Source organism: Taudactylus pleione, unplaced genomic scaffold (genome assembly GCF_031769625.1).
Source record: "Taudactylus pleione unplaced genomic scaffold, aTauple2 ptg001318l, whole genome shotgun sequence".
Classification (NCBI taxonomy): domain Eukaryota; kingdom Metazoa; phylum Chordata; class Amphibia; order Anura; family Myobatrachidae; genus Taudactylus; species Taudactylus pleione.
In genome coordinates, this window is record NW_028285718.1 from 1986039 (window position 1) to 2005003 (window position 18965).

Consider the following 18965-nt stretch of genomic DNA (forward strand, 5'->3'; position numbering starts at 1 on the left):
AGGTCCGGTTCCAGGTCTGGTAACAATGTATCTAATATGTGCAAGGCAGAGGCAGAAGCAGGTCAGGTCCCGTTCCAGATCTGTAACAATGTATCTAATATGTGCAGGGCAGAGGCAGAAGCAGATCAGGTCTGGTTCCAGGTCTGGTAACAATGTATCTAATATGTGCAGGGCAGAGGCAGAAGCAGGTCAGGGTCCGGTTCCAGGTCTGGTAACAATGTATCTAATATGTGCAGGGCAGAGGCAGAAGCAGGTCAGGTCCGGTTACAGATCTGGTAACAACGTATCCAATATGTGCAGGGCAGAGGCAGAAGCAGGTCAGGTCCGGTTCCAGATCTGGTAGCAATGTATCTAATTTGTGCAGGGCAGAGGCAGAAGCAGGTCAGGTCTGGTTCCAGGTCTGGCAACAACGTATCTAATATGTGCAGGGCAGAAGCAGAAGCAGGTCAGGTCCGGTTCCAGGTCTGGTAACAACGTATCTAATATGTGCAGGGCAGAGGCAGAAGCAGGTCAGGTCCGGTTCCAGGTCTGGTAACAATGTATCTAGTATGTGCAGGGCAGAGGCAGAAGATGGTCAGGTCCGGTTCCAGATCTGGTAACAACATATCTAATATGCGCAGGGCAGTGGCAGAAGCAGGTCAGGTCCGGTTCCAGGTCTGGCAACAACGTATCTAATATGTGCAAGGCAGAGGTAGAAGCAGGTCAGGTCTGGTTCCAGGTCTGGTAACAACGTATCTAATATGTGCAGGGCAGAAGCAGGTCAGGTCCGGTTCCAGGTCTGGTAACAACGTATCTAATATGTGCAGGGCAGAGGCAGAAGCAGGTCAGGTCCGGTTCCAGGTCTGGTAACAATGTATCTAATATGTGCAGGGCAGAAGCAGATCAGGTCTGGTTCCAGGTCTGGTAACAATGTATCTAATATGTGCAGTGCAGAGGCAGAAGCAGGTCAGGGTCCGGTTCCAGGTCTGGTAACAATGTATCTAATATGTGCAGGGCAGAGGCAGAAGCAGGTCAGGTCCGGTTACAGATCTGGTAACAACGTATCCAATATGTGCAGAGCAGAGGCAGAAGCAGGTCAGGTCCGGTTCCAGATCTGGTAGCAATGTATCTAATTTGTGCAGGGCAGAGGCAGAAGCAGGTCAGGTCTGGTTCCAGGTCTGGCAACAACGTATCTAATATGTGCAGGGCAGAAGCAGGTCAGGTCTGGTTCCAGGTCTGGTAACAACGTATCTAATATGTGCAGGGCAGAAGCAGGTCAGGTCCGGTTCCAGGTCTGGTAACAATGTATCTAGTATGTGCAGGGCAGAGGCAGAAGATGGTCAGGTCCGGTTCCAGATCTGGTAACAACATATCTAATATGCGCAGGGCAGAGGCAGAAGCAGGTCAGGGTCCGGTTCCAGGTCTGGTAACAACATATCTAATATGTGCAGGGCAGAGGTAGAAGCAGGTCAGGTCTGGTTCCAGGTCTGGTAACAACGTATCTAATATGTGCAGGGCAGAAGCAGGTCAGGTCCGGTTCCAGGTCTGGCAACAACGTATCTAATATGTGCAGGGCAGAGGCAGAAGCAGGTCAGGTCCGGTTACAGATCTGGTAACAACGTATCCAATATGTGCAGGGCAGAGGCAGAAGCAGGTCAGGTCCGGTTCCATATCTGGTAGCAATGTATCTAATTTGTGCAGGGCAGAGGCAGAAGCAGGTCAGGTCTGGTTCCAGGTCTGGCAACAACGTATCTAATATGTGCAGGGCAGAAGCAGAAGCAGGTCTGGTCCGGTTCCAGGTCTGGTAACAACGTATCTAATATGTGCAGGGCAGAGGCAGAAGCAGGTCAGGTCCGGTTCCAGGTCTGGTAACAATGTATCTAGTATGTGCAGGGCAGAGGCAGAAGATGGTCAGGTCCGGTTCCAGATCTGGTAACAACATATCTAATATGCGCAGGGCAGTGGCAGAAGCAGGTCAGGTCCGGTTCCAGGTCTGGCAACAACGTATCTAATATGTGCAAGGCAGAGGTACAAGCAGGTCAGGTCTGGTTCCAGGTCTGGTAACAACGTATCTAATATGTGCAGGGCAGAAGCAGGTCAGGTCCGGTTCCAGGTCTGGTAACAACGTATCTAATATGTGCAGGGCAGAGGCAGAAGCAGGTCAGGTCCGGTTCCAGGTCTGGTAACAATGTATCTAATATGTGCAAGGCAGAAGCAGGTCAGGTCCCGTTCCAGATCTGTAACAATGTATCTAATATGTGCAGGGCAGAGGCAGAAGCAGATCAGGTCTGGTTCCAGGTCTGGTAACAATGTATCTAATATGTGCAGTGCAGAGGCAGAAGCAGGTCAGGGTCCGGTTCCAGGTCTGGTAACAATGTATCTAATATGTGCAGGGCAGAGGCAGAAGCAGGTCAGGTCCGGTTACAGATCTGGTAACAACGTATCCAATATGTGCAGGGCAGAGGCAGAAGCAGGTCAGGTCCGGTTCCAGATCTGGTAGCAATGTATCTAATTTGTGCAGGGCAGAGGCAGAAGCAGGTCAGGTCTGGTTCCAGGTCTGGCAACAACGTATCTAATATGTGCAGGGCAGAAGCAGGTCAGGTCCGGTTCCAGGTCTGGTAACAACGTATCTAATATGTGCAGGGCAGAGGCAGAAGCAGGTCAGGTCCGGTTCCAGGTCTGGTAACAATGTATCTAGTATGTGCAGGGCAGAGGCAGAAGATGGTCAGGTCCGGTTCCAGATCTGGTAACAACATATCTAATATGCGCAGGGCAGAGGCAGAAGCAGGTCAGGTCCGGTTCCAGGTCTGGCAACAACGTATCTAATATGTGCAGGGCAGAAGCAGGTCAGGGTCCGGTTCCAGGTCTGGTAACAACATATCTAATATGTGCAGGGCAGAGGTAGAAGCAGGTCAGGTCTGGTTCCAGGTCTGGTAACAACGTATCTAATATGTGCAGGGCAGAAGCAGGTCAGGTCCGGTTCCAGGTCTGGTAACAACGTATCTAATATGTGCAGGGCAGAGGCAGAAGCAGGTCAGGTCCGGTTCCAGGTCTGGTAACAATGTATCTAATATGTGCAGGGCAGAAGCAGATCAGGTCTGGTTCCAGGTCTGGTAACAATGTATCTAATATGTGCAGTGCAGAGGCAGAAGCAGGTCAGGGTCCGGTTCCAGGTCTGGTAACAATGTATCTAATATGTGCAGGGCAGAGGCAGAAGCAGGTCAGGTCCGGTTACAGATCTGGTAACAACGTATCCAATATGTGCAGAGCAGAGGCAGAAGCAGGTCAGGTCCGGTTCCAGATCTGGTAGCAATGTATCTAATTTGTGCAGGGCAGAGGCAGAAGCAGGTCAGGTCTGGTTCCAGGTCTGGCAACAACGTATCTAATATGTGCAGGGCAGAAGCAGGTCAGGTCCGGTTCCAGGTCTGGTAACAACGTATCTAATATGTGCAGGGCAGAAGCAGGTCAGGTCCGGTTCCAGGTCTGGTAACAATGTATCTAGTATGTGCAGGGCAGAGGCAGAAGATGGTCAGGTCCGGTTCCAGATCTGGTAACAACATATCTAATATGCGCAGGGCAGAGGCAGAAGCAGGTCAGGGTCCGGTTCCAGGTCTGGTAACAACATATCTAATATGTGCAGGGCAGAGGTAGAAGCAGGTCAGGTCTGGTTCCAGGTCTGGTAACAACGTATCTAATATGTGCAGGGCAGAAGCAGGTCAGGTCCGGTTCCAGGTCTGGCAACAACGTATCTAATATGTGCAGGGCAGAGGCAGAAGCAGGTCAGGTCCGGTTACAGATCTGGTAACAACGTATCCAATATGTGCAGGGCAGAGGCAGAAGCAGGTCAGGTCCGGTTCCATATCTGGTAGCAATGTATCTAATTTGTGCAGGGCAGAGGCAGAAGCAGGTCAGGTCTGGTTCCAGGTCTGGCAACAACGTATCTAATATGTGCAGGGCAGAAGCAGAAGCAGGTCTGGTCCGGTTCCAGGTCTGGTAACAACGTATCTAATATGTGCAGGGCAGAGGCAGAAGCAGGTCAGGTCCGGTTCCAGGTCTGGTAACAATGTATCTAGTATGTGCAGGGCAGAGGCAGAAGATGGTCAGGTCCGGTTCCAGATCTGGTAACAACATATCTAATATGCGCAGGGCAGTGGCAGAAGCAGGTCAGGTCCGGTTCCAGGTCTGGCAACAACGTATCTAATATGTGCAAGGCAGAGGTACAAGCAGGTCAGGTCTGGTTCCAGGTCTGGTAACAACGTATCTAATATGTGCAGGGCAGAAGCAGGTCAGGTCCGGTTCCAGGTCTGGTAACAACGTATCTAATATGTGCAGGGCAGAGGCAGAAGCAGGTCAGGTCCGGTTCCAGGTCTGGTAACAATGTATCTAATATGTGCAAGGCAGAAGCAGGTCAGGTCCCGTTCCAGATCTGTAACAATGTATCTAATATGTGCAGGGCAGAGGCAGAAGCAGATCAGGTCTGGTTCCAGGTCTGGTAACAATGTATCTAATATGTGCAGTGCAGAGGCAGAAGCATATCAGGGTCCGGTTCCAGGTCTGGTAACAATGTATCTAATATGTGCAGGGCAGAGGCAAAAGCAGGTCAGGTCCGGTTACAGATCTGGTAACAACGTATCCAATATGTGCAGGGCAGAGGCAGAAGCAGGTCAGGTCCGGTTCCAGATCTGGTAGCAATGTATCTAATTTGTGCAGGGCAGAGGCAGAAGCAGGTCAGGTCTGGTTCCAGGTCTGGCAACAACGTATCTAATATGTGCAGGGCAGAAGCAGGTCAGGTCCGGTTCCAGGTCTGGTAACAACGTATCTAATATGTGCAGGGCAGAGGCAGAAGCAGGTCAGGTCCGGTTCCAGGTCTGGTAACAATGTATCTAGTATGTGCAGGGCAGAGGCAGAAGATGGTCAGGTCCGGTTCCAGATCTGGTAACAACATATCTAATATGCGCAGGGCAGAGGCAGAAGCAGGTCAGGTCCGGTTCCAGGTCTGGCAACAACGTATCTAATATGTGCAGGGCAGAAGCAGGTCAGGGTCCGGTTCCAGGTCTGGTAACAACATATCTAATATGTGCAGGGCAGAGGTAGAAGCAGGTCAGGTCTGGTTCCAGGTCTGGTAACAACGTATCTAATATGTGCAGGGCAGAAGCAGGTCAGGTCCGGTTCCAGGTCTGGCAACAACGTATCTAATATGTGCAGGGCAGAGGCAGAAGCAGGTCAGGTCCGGTTCCAGGTCTGGCAACAATGTATCTAATATGTGCAGGGCAGAGGCAGAAGCAGGTCAGGGTCCGGTTCCAGGTCTGGCAACAATGTATCTAATATGTGTAAGGCAGAAGCAGGTCAGGTCCGGTTCCAGGTCTGGCAACAACGTATCTAATTTGTGCAGGGCAGAAGCAGGTCAGGTTCGGTTCCAGGTCTGGCAACAACGTATCTAATATGTGCAGGGCAGAGGCAGAAGCAGGTCAGGTCTGGTTCCAGGTCTGGTAACAACGTATCTAATATGTGCAGGGCAGAGGCGGAAGCAGATCAGGTCTGGTTCCAGGTCTGGTAACAATGTATCTAATATGTGCAGGGCAGAGGCAGAAGCAGGTCAGGTCCCGTTCCAGATCTGTTACAATGTATCTAATATGTGCAGGGCAGAAGCAGGTCAGGTCCGGTTCCAGATCTGGTAACAATGTATCCAATATGTGCAGGGCAGAGGCAGAAGCAGGTCAGGTCCGGTCTGGGGACAAAAGATGTCCTCCTGAAAGCATCGCAGATCCGATCGCTGCATCAGCAGATGCAGCATTGGATCACCATAGCGATAATTTTTTGCAGCACCAGTCATCTCCCATCTGAGTAACCTTAAGCTTACTTAGAATGGGCAATGGAACTACTGAGTCGGGGTTAGAAAATATGCATCGGAATACGCAGACCCTGGCCTTGGTTCTCAGAGAATATGGGGGTGGTATGACCCTGTTTTCGTGAATGCTGGCCAATGGCTGCGACTGTCATGACCAGGTGATCTGATGCTGCATCTTCGGAGACAGCACGATGCCAGCGTGAGGCGACTTCTTCCTTTAGATGTCTCCTGTGGCATCAGCATTTTAACATCGCTGTTGTGTCCAAAGAGCCCACTCTACTCGGGCGGCGGCAATGTCTTTGGGCAAAGAGGGCTCAGGCCACGGTGACAGAGTTTTGCAAGGCAGCAGGATGGACTATATACCATCGGGGGCGCATTTTTCTCAGAGCCTGATTCAGAGATGGACAGTATTTTACAGCCGCACACAAGCCGCACACATGCTGCACACAAGCCGCACACAAGCCGCACACAAGCCGCACACAAGCCGCACACAAGCCGCACACAAGCAGCACACAAGCCGCACACAAGCCACACACAAGCCACACACAAGCTGCACACAAGCCGCACACAAGCCGCACACAAGAAGCAAACAAGCAGCACACAAGCCGCACACAAGCTGCACACAAGCAGCACACAAGCAGCACACAAGCCGCAGCACACAAGCCACACACAAGCCACACAAGCAGCACACAAGCCGCAGCACACAAGCCACACAAGCAGCACACAAGCAGCACACAAGCCCCACACAACCCATACACAAGCAACAAACAAGCAGCACACAAGCCGCACACAAGCAGCACACAAGCCGCACACAAGACACACACAAGCAACAAACAAGCAGCACACAAGCAGTAAACAAGCAGCACACAAGCCGCACACAAGCAGCACACATGCCACACACAAGCCACACACAAGCCGCACACAAGCCGCACACAAGCCGCACACAAGCCGCACGCAAGCAGCACACAAGCAGCACACAAGCCGCACACAAGCCTCACACAAGCAGCACACAAGCCGCACACAAGCAGCACACAAGCAGCACACAAGCCGCACACAAGCCACGCACAAGCCGCACACAAGCCGCACACAAGCAGCACACAAGCCGCACACAAGCCGCACACAAGCAGCACACAAGCCGCAGCACACAAGCCACACACAAGCCACACAAGCAGCACACAAGCCGCAGCACACAAGCCACACAAGCAGCACACAAGCAGCACACAAGCCCCACAAGCAGCACACAAGCCGCACACAAGCAGCAAACAAGCAGCACACAAGCCGCACACAAGCCGCACACAAGCAGCACACAAGCCGCAGCACACAAGCCACACACAAGCCACACAAGCAGCACACAAGCCGCAGCACACAAGCCACACAAGCAGCACACAAGCAGCACACAAGCCCCACACAACCCACACACAAGCAACAAACAAGCAGCACACAAGCAGCACACAAGCCGCACACAAGACACACACAAGCAGCACACAAGCAGCAAACAAGCAGCACACAAGCCGCACACAAGCAGCACACAAGCAGCACACATGCCACACACAAGCCACACACAAGCCGCACACAAGCAGCACACAAGCCGCACACAAGCCGCACACAAGCCGCACACAAGCCACACACAAGCTGCACACAAGCCGCACACAAGCAGCAAACAAGCAGCACACAAGCAGCACACAAGCCGCACACAAGCCGCACACAAGCCGCACACAAGCAGCACACAAGCCGCACACAAGCAGCACACAAGCCGCACACAAGCAGCACACAAGCAGCACACAAGCCGCACACAAGCCACACACAAGCTGCACACAAGCCGCACACAAGCAGCAAACAAGCAGCACACAAGCAGCACACAAGCCGCACACAAGCAGCACACAAGCCGCACACAAGCCGCACACAAGCCGCACACAAGCAGCAAACAAGCCGCACACAAGCAGCAAACAAGCCGCACACAAGCAGCACACAAGCCGCACACAAGCAGCTGTGTAATATCATCCGTCTAAAATGCTAATGCTGCAGGAGGCGTCTGAAAAAACTGGACGCAGGGGCGTATCTATAATGGGTGCAGGGTGTGTGGGGAACACGGGCCCCTTGGTCCAGGGGGGCCCCACACCGCATACCCTGCACCCATAATATTACTTACCTTTCCGGAGTCCCACGACGGCGCAGGTGTCCGGTGCTGCGAAACGACTGGAAAATGGCCGCGGCGGCTATTTTCTCATCGTTTGTGCATGCGCAGTACAGGGAAAATGGCCGCCGCGGCCATTTTCCCGGTGACCTGAGCATACACTATAAACTCTGGGCACACTCTAGTGCCCAGAGTCTATAACTCCGGCTCTGGCCACGCACAGGCGGAGAGGAGGTGGCCCGTGTCGGAGATTGCACATGGGCCCCCTCCTCTCTAGAAACGCCCCTGACGGGACGCCTCCTGTCAGCATCTGTGACCAATGGTCGTAATGTTGCCCAGCATCGGTCAGCTGAGTAAGCCTCAGATTTTTATTGTAAAATTTTATTGCATAATGTATTTATATATAGTAAGTAATTTGGAGTTGCGCACCTGTGATTTGTCTGTTCCTGTGCCTGCAAGAAGTCTCAACAGGTAGCACCTCCCATTATATATATTCAGGGTGTGCAGTCCAGGAATCTTTCCTAAGCCTCAGATTACTCATTACTCAAGCTCCTGGCGGCTAGCGAGGCTAGGAAGTCTGCGTCCATGGATGCAGATCCTGGCCTCATCTCTCCCAGAAAACAGGGGCACCCCTGCACTGCCCCAAAATGGTTTCATCAGTCAATCAGGCAGAGGCTTGGGGGAACTGTGTGCGAGATTGTAGGACCCATTCTGGACATGCGCAGACTCCCAAACATCGGCGGTGTGCGCTAACCATGGGGTTACTATATATCCCTGAATCAGGCCCTTAGACAGGATCTGACTCACTATAGGGTCTGGCATAGAGTATTTACAGTAAACAAATGTTACATACTGTATACTAGGCACACTCCTCATTACTGTATTACATATAAGAAAAGGTCTCGGTTACCCAACAATAACATGTGACTGCATTGCGCTCCGGTAACATGCCACAAGCCAACCAATCCTAACACAGACAGCACATCTCATTTACTGCTTATTGTGCAGCCCATAATTACACCGCAAAGTGGTAATACCAGCAGGAATATCCTGGGGCCCCTTACAGCCATGGGGTCCGTCATCACCCCACAAATTGGGGGTATACCATGGTTGGAGAAAGAGCAGCAGCTTTCCTGGCTTTTCCTTGGGGTGCTACCACTGGTGGCACCTTCCCGGGAACATTCGCCATGCCCAGAGAGGCAGATAGGAGTTGGCAGATGATGGTATGTCGCTCAGGTAACGGTACACTTTATGTTCCCGTCCAGGTGATGGTGTTTATACACGGAGGCGGCTTGGTGATGGGAGCAGCCATGATGTGTGAGGGTTACGCGATGAGCGCCTATGAAAACGTTATCTTGGTTTCAATTCAGTATCGGCTGGGACTCATGGGTTTCCTCAGGTAACTCCTACTTTGCATGTCACATGCCACGTACATACATGTACACAAAGCAATGCCTACACATACAAGTAGTAATGTGCAGAAATCCTGGCAGGGTCAGTTATACATAATATTTATGTCATTCTACATTTAGGGTGATAATAATTGTTTTAAAAATGAAAAGAGATATTTTTATTTAAAAACAATTCTTGATGTTATAAAGGGAGAGGGAGGGGGAATTTCTACTAGATCCGCAGATCGGAACATTGCACCAGTTTCTCCAGTTATTGATCATAAATTAGAGTGTTAATATCGGATGTAACTTACAGTGTCTCTCTGCCCCAGTTCTGGTGATGATCAGATACCGGGAAACTACGGGTTCTTGGATCAGGTGGAGGCTCTCCGGTGGGTTCAGGGAAACATTGCAGATTTCGGAGGTGACCCCAACTCAGTCACTATATTTGGGGAGTCTGCTGGAGGAATCAGTGTCTCCGCCCTGGTATGTTCTATTTATGAAGATCATTTGGATTGCATATATATCTAAAATTATATATATATATATATATATATATATATATATACTGTACATGCATGCATACATACATACAGACATACATACATACAGACATACATACTGTACATAGATTATGGGCAACATCTACACTTATAAAACCCCGCACTTTGGTAAGTAAACCCCTGAGAGTGCAGGGACCTAATGTCCCTCTCACAAAACAGAAGTCCTAAGCACAGCACTTACATTTAGTAATCACTGCGACTCTCAATAGGTCTCTAATTTTTGGAGAGTTGGGCTCTCGCTAATATTGTAGAGCTAAACACTTTGGGCCTGATTCAGAGCCGGACGCAATTAGCGCTCGCTCGTCCAGAAAAAGGGGGTGGCTATTCAAATCAACCGTTCGCTCTTTGTGGTCTGTTCACGCCTCTAGGTCTGAACGAGCGAACAAAACTTGCGGTCGTTTTTTGAAAAACTACGCCCCCTGGCCGCTCGCATCCTACGTCATGTCCGCTATTTATTAGATTAATCGAGTACATCGACCAGGGTATGAACTGCTCGCTATTCTTGGGGTTGGTTTTTGCTACCACAATTTTGCGAGCAGTTCTGGCTACAAGATAACCCAGTGACGTGGTCAGTGACGCTGCTGTTTAAAATATGCACACCCATAAAACGCCCGTTTTGACCTTTAAGCACGCTTGCGTTCGGATCTCCACTCCCCGTTTTCAAGCACCTTCCCCCGTTACCACCCACATACGCCTCATCCTGTCACTCAAATTATCAGGCATTCGCTATTTTGCGAGCACATGAATTTCGACCGCACTGACTGGTTCGCGCATGCGTATAACGATCCGTACGCATGCGCAGTTGGGCAAACATCGGACAGAACGAACGAGCGGCTGCTTGCGAGCGGCTCTGAATCAGGCCCTTTATGTTAAAGCGCTAGCACTTTATCAGTGTTACATTATGTTTTATTTATTTTATTTTTTGGGGGGGGAATTTTTTGGGGGTATTGAATTTGATACAAAATCCAGAAGACAACAATTGGAGGAACCTAAAAGCCATTTCTGATAAACCTCATATTTGTATGCTTCTGATACGCCCCCCACTTTATCGGCTCTCAATTAGTTTTTTAAACACATTATTTCACACAAACATCATAAAGTTACACTAGATAGCGCTATTTCTCATCCATTCTCTCTCTCTCTCTCTCTGGCCCTGATTCAGATTCGGACGCTCTGGCAGAGCACTAGCTCTGAATCAGGGCCCTCCTACCTAATATTGGAGCGGCCTCCTGGCTGCTCGCATAGCTGTGGGTGACCACCCACAGCTATAGCAAGCGGCCAAAAAGATGGTCGCGATGGTCTTGACCATCGAGCTTGCGACGAGACCCTTGTGGTAGGGTCTCGTCTGCCGCAAGCCCTGGAGTGCTTTTGGCTCTATCAGAGCCAAAAGCACTCCCACTGACATCACTTGTGATGTCAGTGGGACCGGCCCCAGACAGTAGGCGTTCCCATGGGAACGCCTTCGTCTGGCCAGCCACGCCCCCGGCACGCCCACCAAAGGGTGCCTGCTGTCACTCACCATCGACAGCACGCCCCTTTTGTAGCGAGACCCATAGCGACGGCTTGCCCGTCGCTATCCGGGTCTCGCGCATGTGCACGACGGAGCCGGGTCCATCGTGCGCATGCGCACTGGCCCAACATCTACCCGCTTGCGAGCGCTCACGAGTGGGTGTGAATCAGGCCCACTGTGCGGGATGTACTGACCTTTCTGAGTACATCCTGCCATGCTCCGCATACCTACTGATCACATTTGCACTAACATATACGGTCAGTAGCGCAAAGGACAGCTGTTCCGATAAGAGCTGTCCTTTGCGATCTGCGCTGCACCATGGACTTCCGGGTTTATGACCCGGGAGTCCATCTGCGCATGTGCCTAGTGACGCAGCGGCCACGGGGCATGCTGGGAGGGATCTCTCTCTCTCTCTCTCATCAAGCAGTGAAAAGCGTGGACCAGTGGAGAAGTTGCCCATAGCAACCAGCTTTGAAGCAGCATTTATCTGGTACAGTTTATAAAATAATAGGTAGGAGCCGATTGGTTGCTATGGGCAACTTCTCCACTTCACGCTTTTCACTGCTTGATCCATAAACCTCAGAGATTCTTATATCTAAACAAGGAAATCTACTCCTTACAGATAGAAATCTGAGCATGAGGAAAATGCCTCTAAGACTACGGATAACAGAAAATATCACGTATCAATATCAGTTAGTACATAGGCACCTGGTTCAGACGTGCGCACTAATGCATTAGCTGCTGCGATTTTATATGCTGCTGCCATGGGAAAATATACATGGGAATGTACTGAGACGCCCACCGGCGGCCTCGCAGAGCCAAGCAAGTGCTTATAAACACACAGCGCTGGTCACAGATCCTCCGATAATTGTCCATATGAGTCATCCTATGGTCGTGCTAGAACTGAGATGCTAGCGCCATATTTCCTGCATACGGGATTGCAGATATAGGCTGAGACACGGTCTGAAAATGGACCAGACATGTCACCGTTTTTTTGCTGCCTCTTCCTGTTACCCTACACACAACACTTCCTGTTACCCTACACACAACACTTCCTGTTACCCTACACACAACACTTCCTGTTGCCCTACACACAACACTTCCTGTTGCCCTACACACAACATTTCCTGTTACCCTACACACAACACTTCCTGTTGCCCAACACACCACACTTTCTGAGACCCTACACACAACACTTCCTGTTACCCTACACACACTTCCTGTTACCCTACACACAACACTTCCTGAGACCCTACACACAACACTTCCTGTTGCCCTACACACAACACTTCCTGTTGCCCTACACACAACACTTCCTGTTACCCTACACACAACACTTCCTGAGACCCTACACACAACACTTCCTGTCTGTCAATCACTTGTGAATAAATTCTCACCACGGGCGGGATGCAGCAAGGTGAAAAATGCGGTCGAACCCTGAAAATGTGGGTGTGACAGCATTTCTCATATGCACCAAGCCCTGGAATGCGATGCACTCTGGGGCTTGGTTGCAGTGGGTAACGCCATCTTCCTGATGATGGGTCCCATAGAAGCCTATGGGGTTCTCTCCGCAGAGTGCTGATAGATGATCCCTCCCAGCACCCCCCGCAGCGCTTGTGTCCTTCTGCGCATGTGCACCAAAAGTCTCTCCAAGGCAAAGGGCTGCTCTTACCGACAGAGCGGTCCTTTGCGTTGCCAACGCCGGCATGCATAAGATGACCGGCAGAAAGCATCCCGCCCCTGAAACGTAGTTGCATTTGATCGCAATTTAGTCTCAGCATGTGCGCATTGCAGCTAAGACGCATTTACAGTCCACCAATAATAGGTCAGCTACGTGAACATTGAAATAGCGTCTACATCTGAAAACAGGCCCACAGATGAAATATCTCTATAATTACATCACATATGTGTCGTGTGCGATCATCTCTCCATGCGGAACGTTCACCAGACAAAGGCTGTGATCAGCGCTGAGACACATGTACTGATATAACAATATACTGTATTTCTTTACTTGTCAGGTGGTGTCTCCTTTAGCCAAAGGCTTGTTCCACAGAGCCATAGCAGAGAGCGGAGTCGCCATTATGCCGGGCCTGATGGCCTCCTCTGTGGAGGAAGTTATTTTTATCAGAAATGTAAGTATCTTATCATGGACCACCCTGTCCTGTAATAACTGCATTCTTACACCAGCACAAGACCATCCTGTCCTGTAATAACTGCATTCTTACACCAGCACAAGACCATCCGGTCCTGTAATAACTGCATTCTTACACCAGCACAAGACCGTCCTGTCCTGTAATAACAGCATTCTTACACCAGCACAAGACCATCCTGTCCTGTAATAACTGCATTCTTACACCAGCACAAGACCATCCTGTCCTGTAATAACAGCATTCTTACACCAGCACAAGACCATCCTGTCCTGTAATAACTGCATTCTTACACCAGCACAAGATTATCCTGTCCTGTAATAACTGCATTCTTACACCAGCACAAGACCATCCTGTCCTGTAATAACTGCATTCTTACACCAGCACAAGACCATCCTGTCCTGTAATAACTGCATTTTTACACCAGCACAAGACCATCCTGTCCTGTAATAACTGCATTCTTACACCAGCACAAGACCATCCTGTCCTGTAATAACTGCATTCTTACACCAGCACAAGACCATCCTGTCCTGTAATAACTGCATTCTTACACCAGCACAAGACCATCCTGTCCTGTAATAACGGCATTCTTACACCAGCACAAGACCATCCTGTCCTGAAATAACTGCATTCTTACACCAGCACAAGACCATCCTGTCCTGAAATAACTGCATTCTTACACCAGCACAAGACCATCCTGTCCTGTAATAACTGCATTTTTACACCAGCACAAGATCATCCCTGCACTATAGGCCTAATTCAGACCCGCTCGCGAGCGCTGAGCGCTCGCAAGCGGGTCGATGTTGGCCCAGTGCACATGCGCATGACGGACTCGGCTCCGTCGTGCGCATGCGCGAGACCCGGATAGCGACGGGCAAGCCGTCGCTATGGGTCTTAAGGATTCTGGATTTGAACCTCTATACACTCCTGCCTATACCTTCTAATATCCTTCCTATAAACCTCTAAGGATGACGCTATTTTGCGTACGCAGTCATACAGTAAATAAAGACTCCAGACCTTGAACCTGTGGTTCCAAAGCACAAAGTATTATTCAAGTAAAAGTACAGTCAGTTATACGCTATGATCTAAGTACAATTTAGCGCAAAGAAATTATACAGACCCAAATACAGTTATACATACGCAAGCGCTCTGGACCAGATCCCGGCATCAGCAAGATAACCTCCGTCAATCAGCATTCAGCAAGAAGACTAGAAACCCAGGGTCAGAGCACACATATTTATACCCCCCCAGAAATAGACAGGACAATAGAGGAGTTTGTTGCTGATCCCATTGGTTCCCAGTGCGGGTGTATTTGTTACAGGGAATTTAACAGGTTGGTTCAAATGGACACAGAACAGCGTCTAACAGCTTGTTGCCTCCTCTATTTCCCCTGCATGCACATCTAGGCTGTTGCTTTCACAAAAATACATTTTGGTTCTTTATATCTCTACGGTCCATAAGTTGCGAACGCATGTTCCGATCTTCACACCGTTGATACCGGAAAGCTGTGGATAAAGTGCGGATCAGTATAATATCAAACACGGCTTACTTATCACGTATTAAACCTTAGATACCAAAATAGTCTTTATTTCACAGCATTTATTTCACAGCGCTCTGAATCAGGGCCGGTCTTTCTGAATTTTTAGAGCGGCATCCTGGCCGCTCGTATAGCTGTGGGTGACCACCCACAGCTATAATGAGCGGCCAGGAAGATGGTCGCGATGGTCAAGACCATCGCGACCATCGGACTTGCGACGAGACCCTTGTGGTAGGGTCTCATTGCCGCAAGCCCTGGAGTGCATTTGGCTCTATCAGAGCCAAAAGCACTCCCACTGATATAACTTGTGATGTCAGTGGGGCCGGCCCCAGACGGTAGGCGTTCCCATGGAAACGCCTCCGTCTGGCCAGCCACGCCCCGGCACGCCCACCAAAGGGGGCGTGCTCTCACCATCGACAGCACGCCTCCTTTGTAGCGAGACTGTCGAAGCTGGATTAGTGGCTGAGACGGAATCAGCGTAAAAATTAGCGTGCGCGACGCCATCTTGCGTATGGCAGCTAGACTCCATCTTAAAAATAAGAATCTGTAATTTATATGGCGCCACAAGTGTTCCGCAGCGCCTTACAAAGTACCATCGAGCACCATTTGACCTGCTCGCAGCACTTGTGGTTGACCCTACCCTACTGCAAGCACTGCGATCGCTGCAGTGTGAAACACAGCCAGGTGACATGTACAATGACGCTCTGTGTAAATTAAGCACGCCCCTGAAACGCTGTTAGAACGCAGAGGCACGCCTACGTTCGCACCACCACACCCCCATTTTAATTTACCTCCCCCTGTCACCACCCACAAACGGTTCGTCCTGTCACTCAATCTTGCGAGCCGTCTGTGTACTACGTGTGATCGCTTCCTGATCGCAGTGACTGGTTTGCGCACGCGCACTGCGTCTTATACGCATGCACAGATAATGAAAATCAGCCAGCTGTGTGCGAACGCAGCCTAGCGAGCGGGTCTGAATCGGGCCCTCAGTGCAGTCCAGTGCACTACACACTAACCATTGACCTGGACAGCTGCCAGTGGCGCACGCCCCCCCAAGTGCCGCTGTTCCGACAGCACCCCGGGGACGTGCCCCACCCAACCCCCTTTAGTTACACCACTGCTCGCGTGTAGGGCATTTCCCATGAGGTCACGCCCCATTACGGGGCCATGCAACTTTTTGGGGAGAGCAAACATTCTTATTTCTACTACACATAAGTTGGGAGGTATGTTTTTTCCTCAGTCTGCTAACATCAAGATGGCAAGAGCCTGAACTACCTACTCTGTGCTGCTGGGGACCCTTCTCCTTCCACTATATCTCTCAGTCTGTGGCTTCCTGTATCAGTGTGACAGGAGCCTGACATCATTACTCTGTGCTGCTGGGGACCCTGCTCCTTCCACTATATAACTCACAGTCTGTGGCTTCCTCTATCAGTGTGACAGCAACCTGACATCACTACTCTGTGCTGCTGGAGACCCTGCTCCTCCCACTATATAACTCTCAGTCTGTGGCTTCCTGTATCAGTGTGACAGGAGGATGACATCATTACTCTGTGCTGCTGGAGACCCTGCTCCTCCCACTATATAACTCTCAGTCTGTGACTTCCTGTATCAGAGTGACAGGAGCCTGACATCACTACTCTGTGCTGCTGGGGACCCTGCTCCTCCCACTAAATAACTCTCAGTCTGTGACTTCCTGTATCAGTGTGACAGGAGGATGACATCACTACTCTGTACTGCTGGGGACCCTGCTCCTCCCACTATATAACTCTGTCTGTGACTTCCTGTATCAGTGTGACAGCAGCCTGACATCACTACTCTGTGCTGCTGGGGACCCTGCTCCTTCCACTATATAACTCTCAGTCTGTGGCTTCCTGTATCAGTGTGACAGGAGGATGACATCATTACTCTGTGCTGCTGGGGACCCTGCTCCTACCACTATATAACTCTCAGTCTGTGGCTTCCTGTATCAGTGTGACAGCAGCCTAACATCACTACTCTGTGCTGCTGGGGTCCCTGCTCCTCCCACTGTATAACTCTCAGTCTGTGGCTTCCTGTATCAGTGTGACAGCAGCCTGACATCACTACTCTGCTGCTGGAGAACCTTCTCCTCCCACTATATAACCCTCAGTCTGTGGCTTCATGTATCAGTGTGAAAGGAGCCTGATATCACTACTCTGTGCTGCTGGGGACCCTGCTCCTACCACTGTATAACTCTCTGTCTGTGACTTCCTGTATCAGTGTGACAGGAGCCTGACATCACTACTCTGTGCTGCTGGGGACCCTGCTCCTTCCACTATATAACTCTCAGTCTGTGGCTTCCTGTATCAGTGTGACAGCAGCCTGACATCACTACTCTGTGCTGCTGGGGACCCTGCTCCTTCCACTATATAACTCTCAGTCTGTGGCTTCCTGTATCAGTGTGACAGGAGCCTGACATCACTACTCTATGCTGCTGGGAACCCTGCTCCTTCCACTATATAACTCTCAGTCTGTGGCTTCCTGTATCAGTGTGAAAGGAGCCTGACATCACTACTCTGTGCTGCTGGGGACCCTGCTCCTCCCACTATATAACTCTCAGTCTGTGACTTCCTGTATCAGTGTGACAGGAGGTTGACATCACTACTCTGTGCTGCTGGGGACCCTGCTCCTCCCACTATATAACTCTCAGTCTGTGACTTCCTGTATCAGTGTGACAGGAGCCTGATATCACTACTCTGTGCTGCTGGAGACCCTGCTCCTCCCACTATATAACTCTCAGTCTGTGGCTTCCTGTATCAGTGTAACAGCAGACTGACATCACTACTCTGTGCTGCTGGAGACCCTGCTCCTCCCACTATATAACTCTCAGTCTGTGGCTTCCTGTATCAGTGTGACAGGAGCCTGACATCACTACTCTGTGCTGCTGGGGACCCTGCTCCTCCCACTATATAACTCTCAGTCTGTGACTTCCTGTATCAGTGTAACAGCAGACTGACATCACTACTCTGTGCTGCTGGGGACCCTGCTCCTCCCACTATATAACTCTCAGTCTGTGGCTTCCTGTATCAGTGTAACAGCAGACTGACATCACTACTCTGTGCTGCTGGGGACCCTGCTCCTCCAACTATATAACTCTCAGTTTGCGGCTTCCTGTATCAGTGTGACAGGAGTCTGACATCACTACTCTGTGCTGCTGGGGACCCTGCTCCTCCCACTATATAACTCTCAGTTTGCGGCTTCCTGTATCAGTGTGACAGGAGCCTGACATGACAGCAGCCTGACATCACTACACTGTGCTGCTGGGGACCCTGCTCCTCCCACTATATAACTCTCAGTCTGTGACTTCCTGTATCAGTGTGACAGCAGCCTGACATCACTACTCTGTGCTGCTGGGGACCCTGCTCCTCCCACTATATAACTTTCAGTCTGTGGCTTCCTGTATCAGTGTGACAGCAGACTGACATCACTTCTCTGTACTGCTGGTGCCCCTGTACCTTCCACTATATAACTCTCAGTCTGTGACTTCCTGTATCAGTGTGACAGGAGGATGACATCACTACTCTGTGCTGCTGGGGACCCTGCTCCTTCCACTATATAACTCTCAGTCTGTGACTTCCTGTATCAGTGTGACAGCAGCCTGACATCACTACTCTGCTGCTGGGGACCCTGCTCCTCCCACTATATAACTCTCAGTCTGTGACTTCCTGTATCAGTGTGACAACAGCCTGACATAATTACTCTGTACTGCTGGTGACCCTGCTCCTTCCACTATATAACTCTCAGTCTGTGACTTCCTGTATCAGTGTGACAGGAGGATGACATCACTACTCTGTACTGCTGGGAACCCTGCTCCTTCCACTATATAACTCTCAGTCTG

At 50.5% G+C, this 18965-nt stretch overlaps 1 protein-coding gene across 1 annotated transcript in view; it reads left to right on the forward strand.

The window, feature by feature from the left end:
- LOC148443178 (cocaine esterase-like) overlaps positions 1–18965 on the forward strand; it is an 87809-nt gene that overhangs the window by 20209 nt on the left and 48635 nt on the right. Inside the window, exons 4-6 of the mRNA XM_088463128.1 lie at positions 9227–9360; positions 9685–9838; positions 13444–13557. Of these exons, the coding sequence (XP_088319254.1) occupies positions 9227–9360; positions 9685–9838; positions 13444–13557 (402 nt within the window). The remainder of the gene's footprint in view (positions 1–9226; positions 9361–9684; positions 9839–13443; positions 13558–18965) is intronic.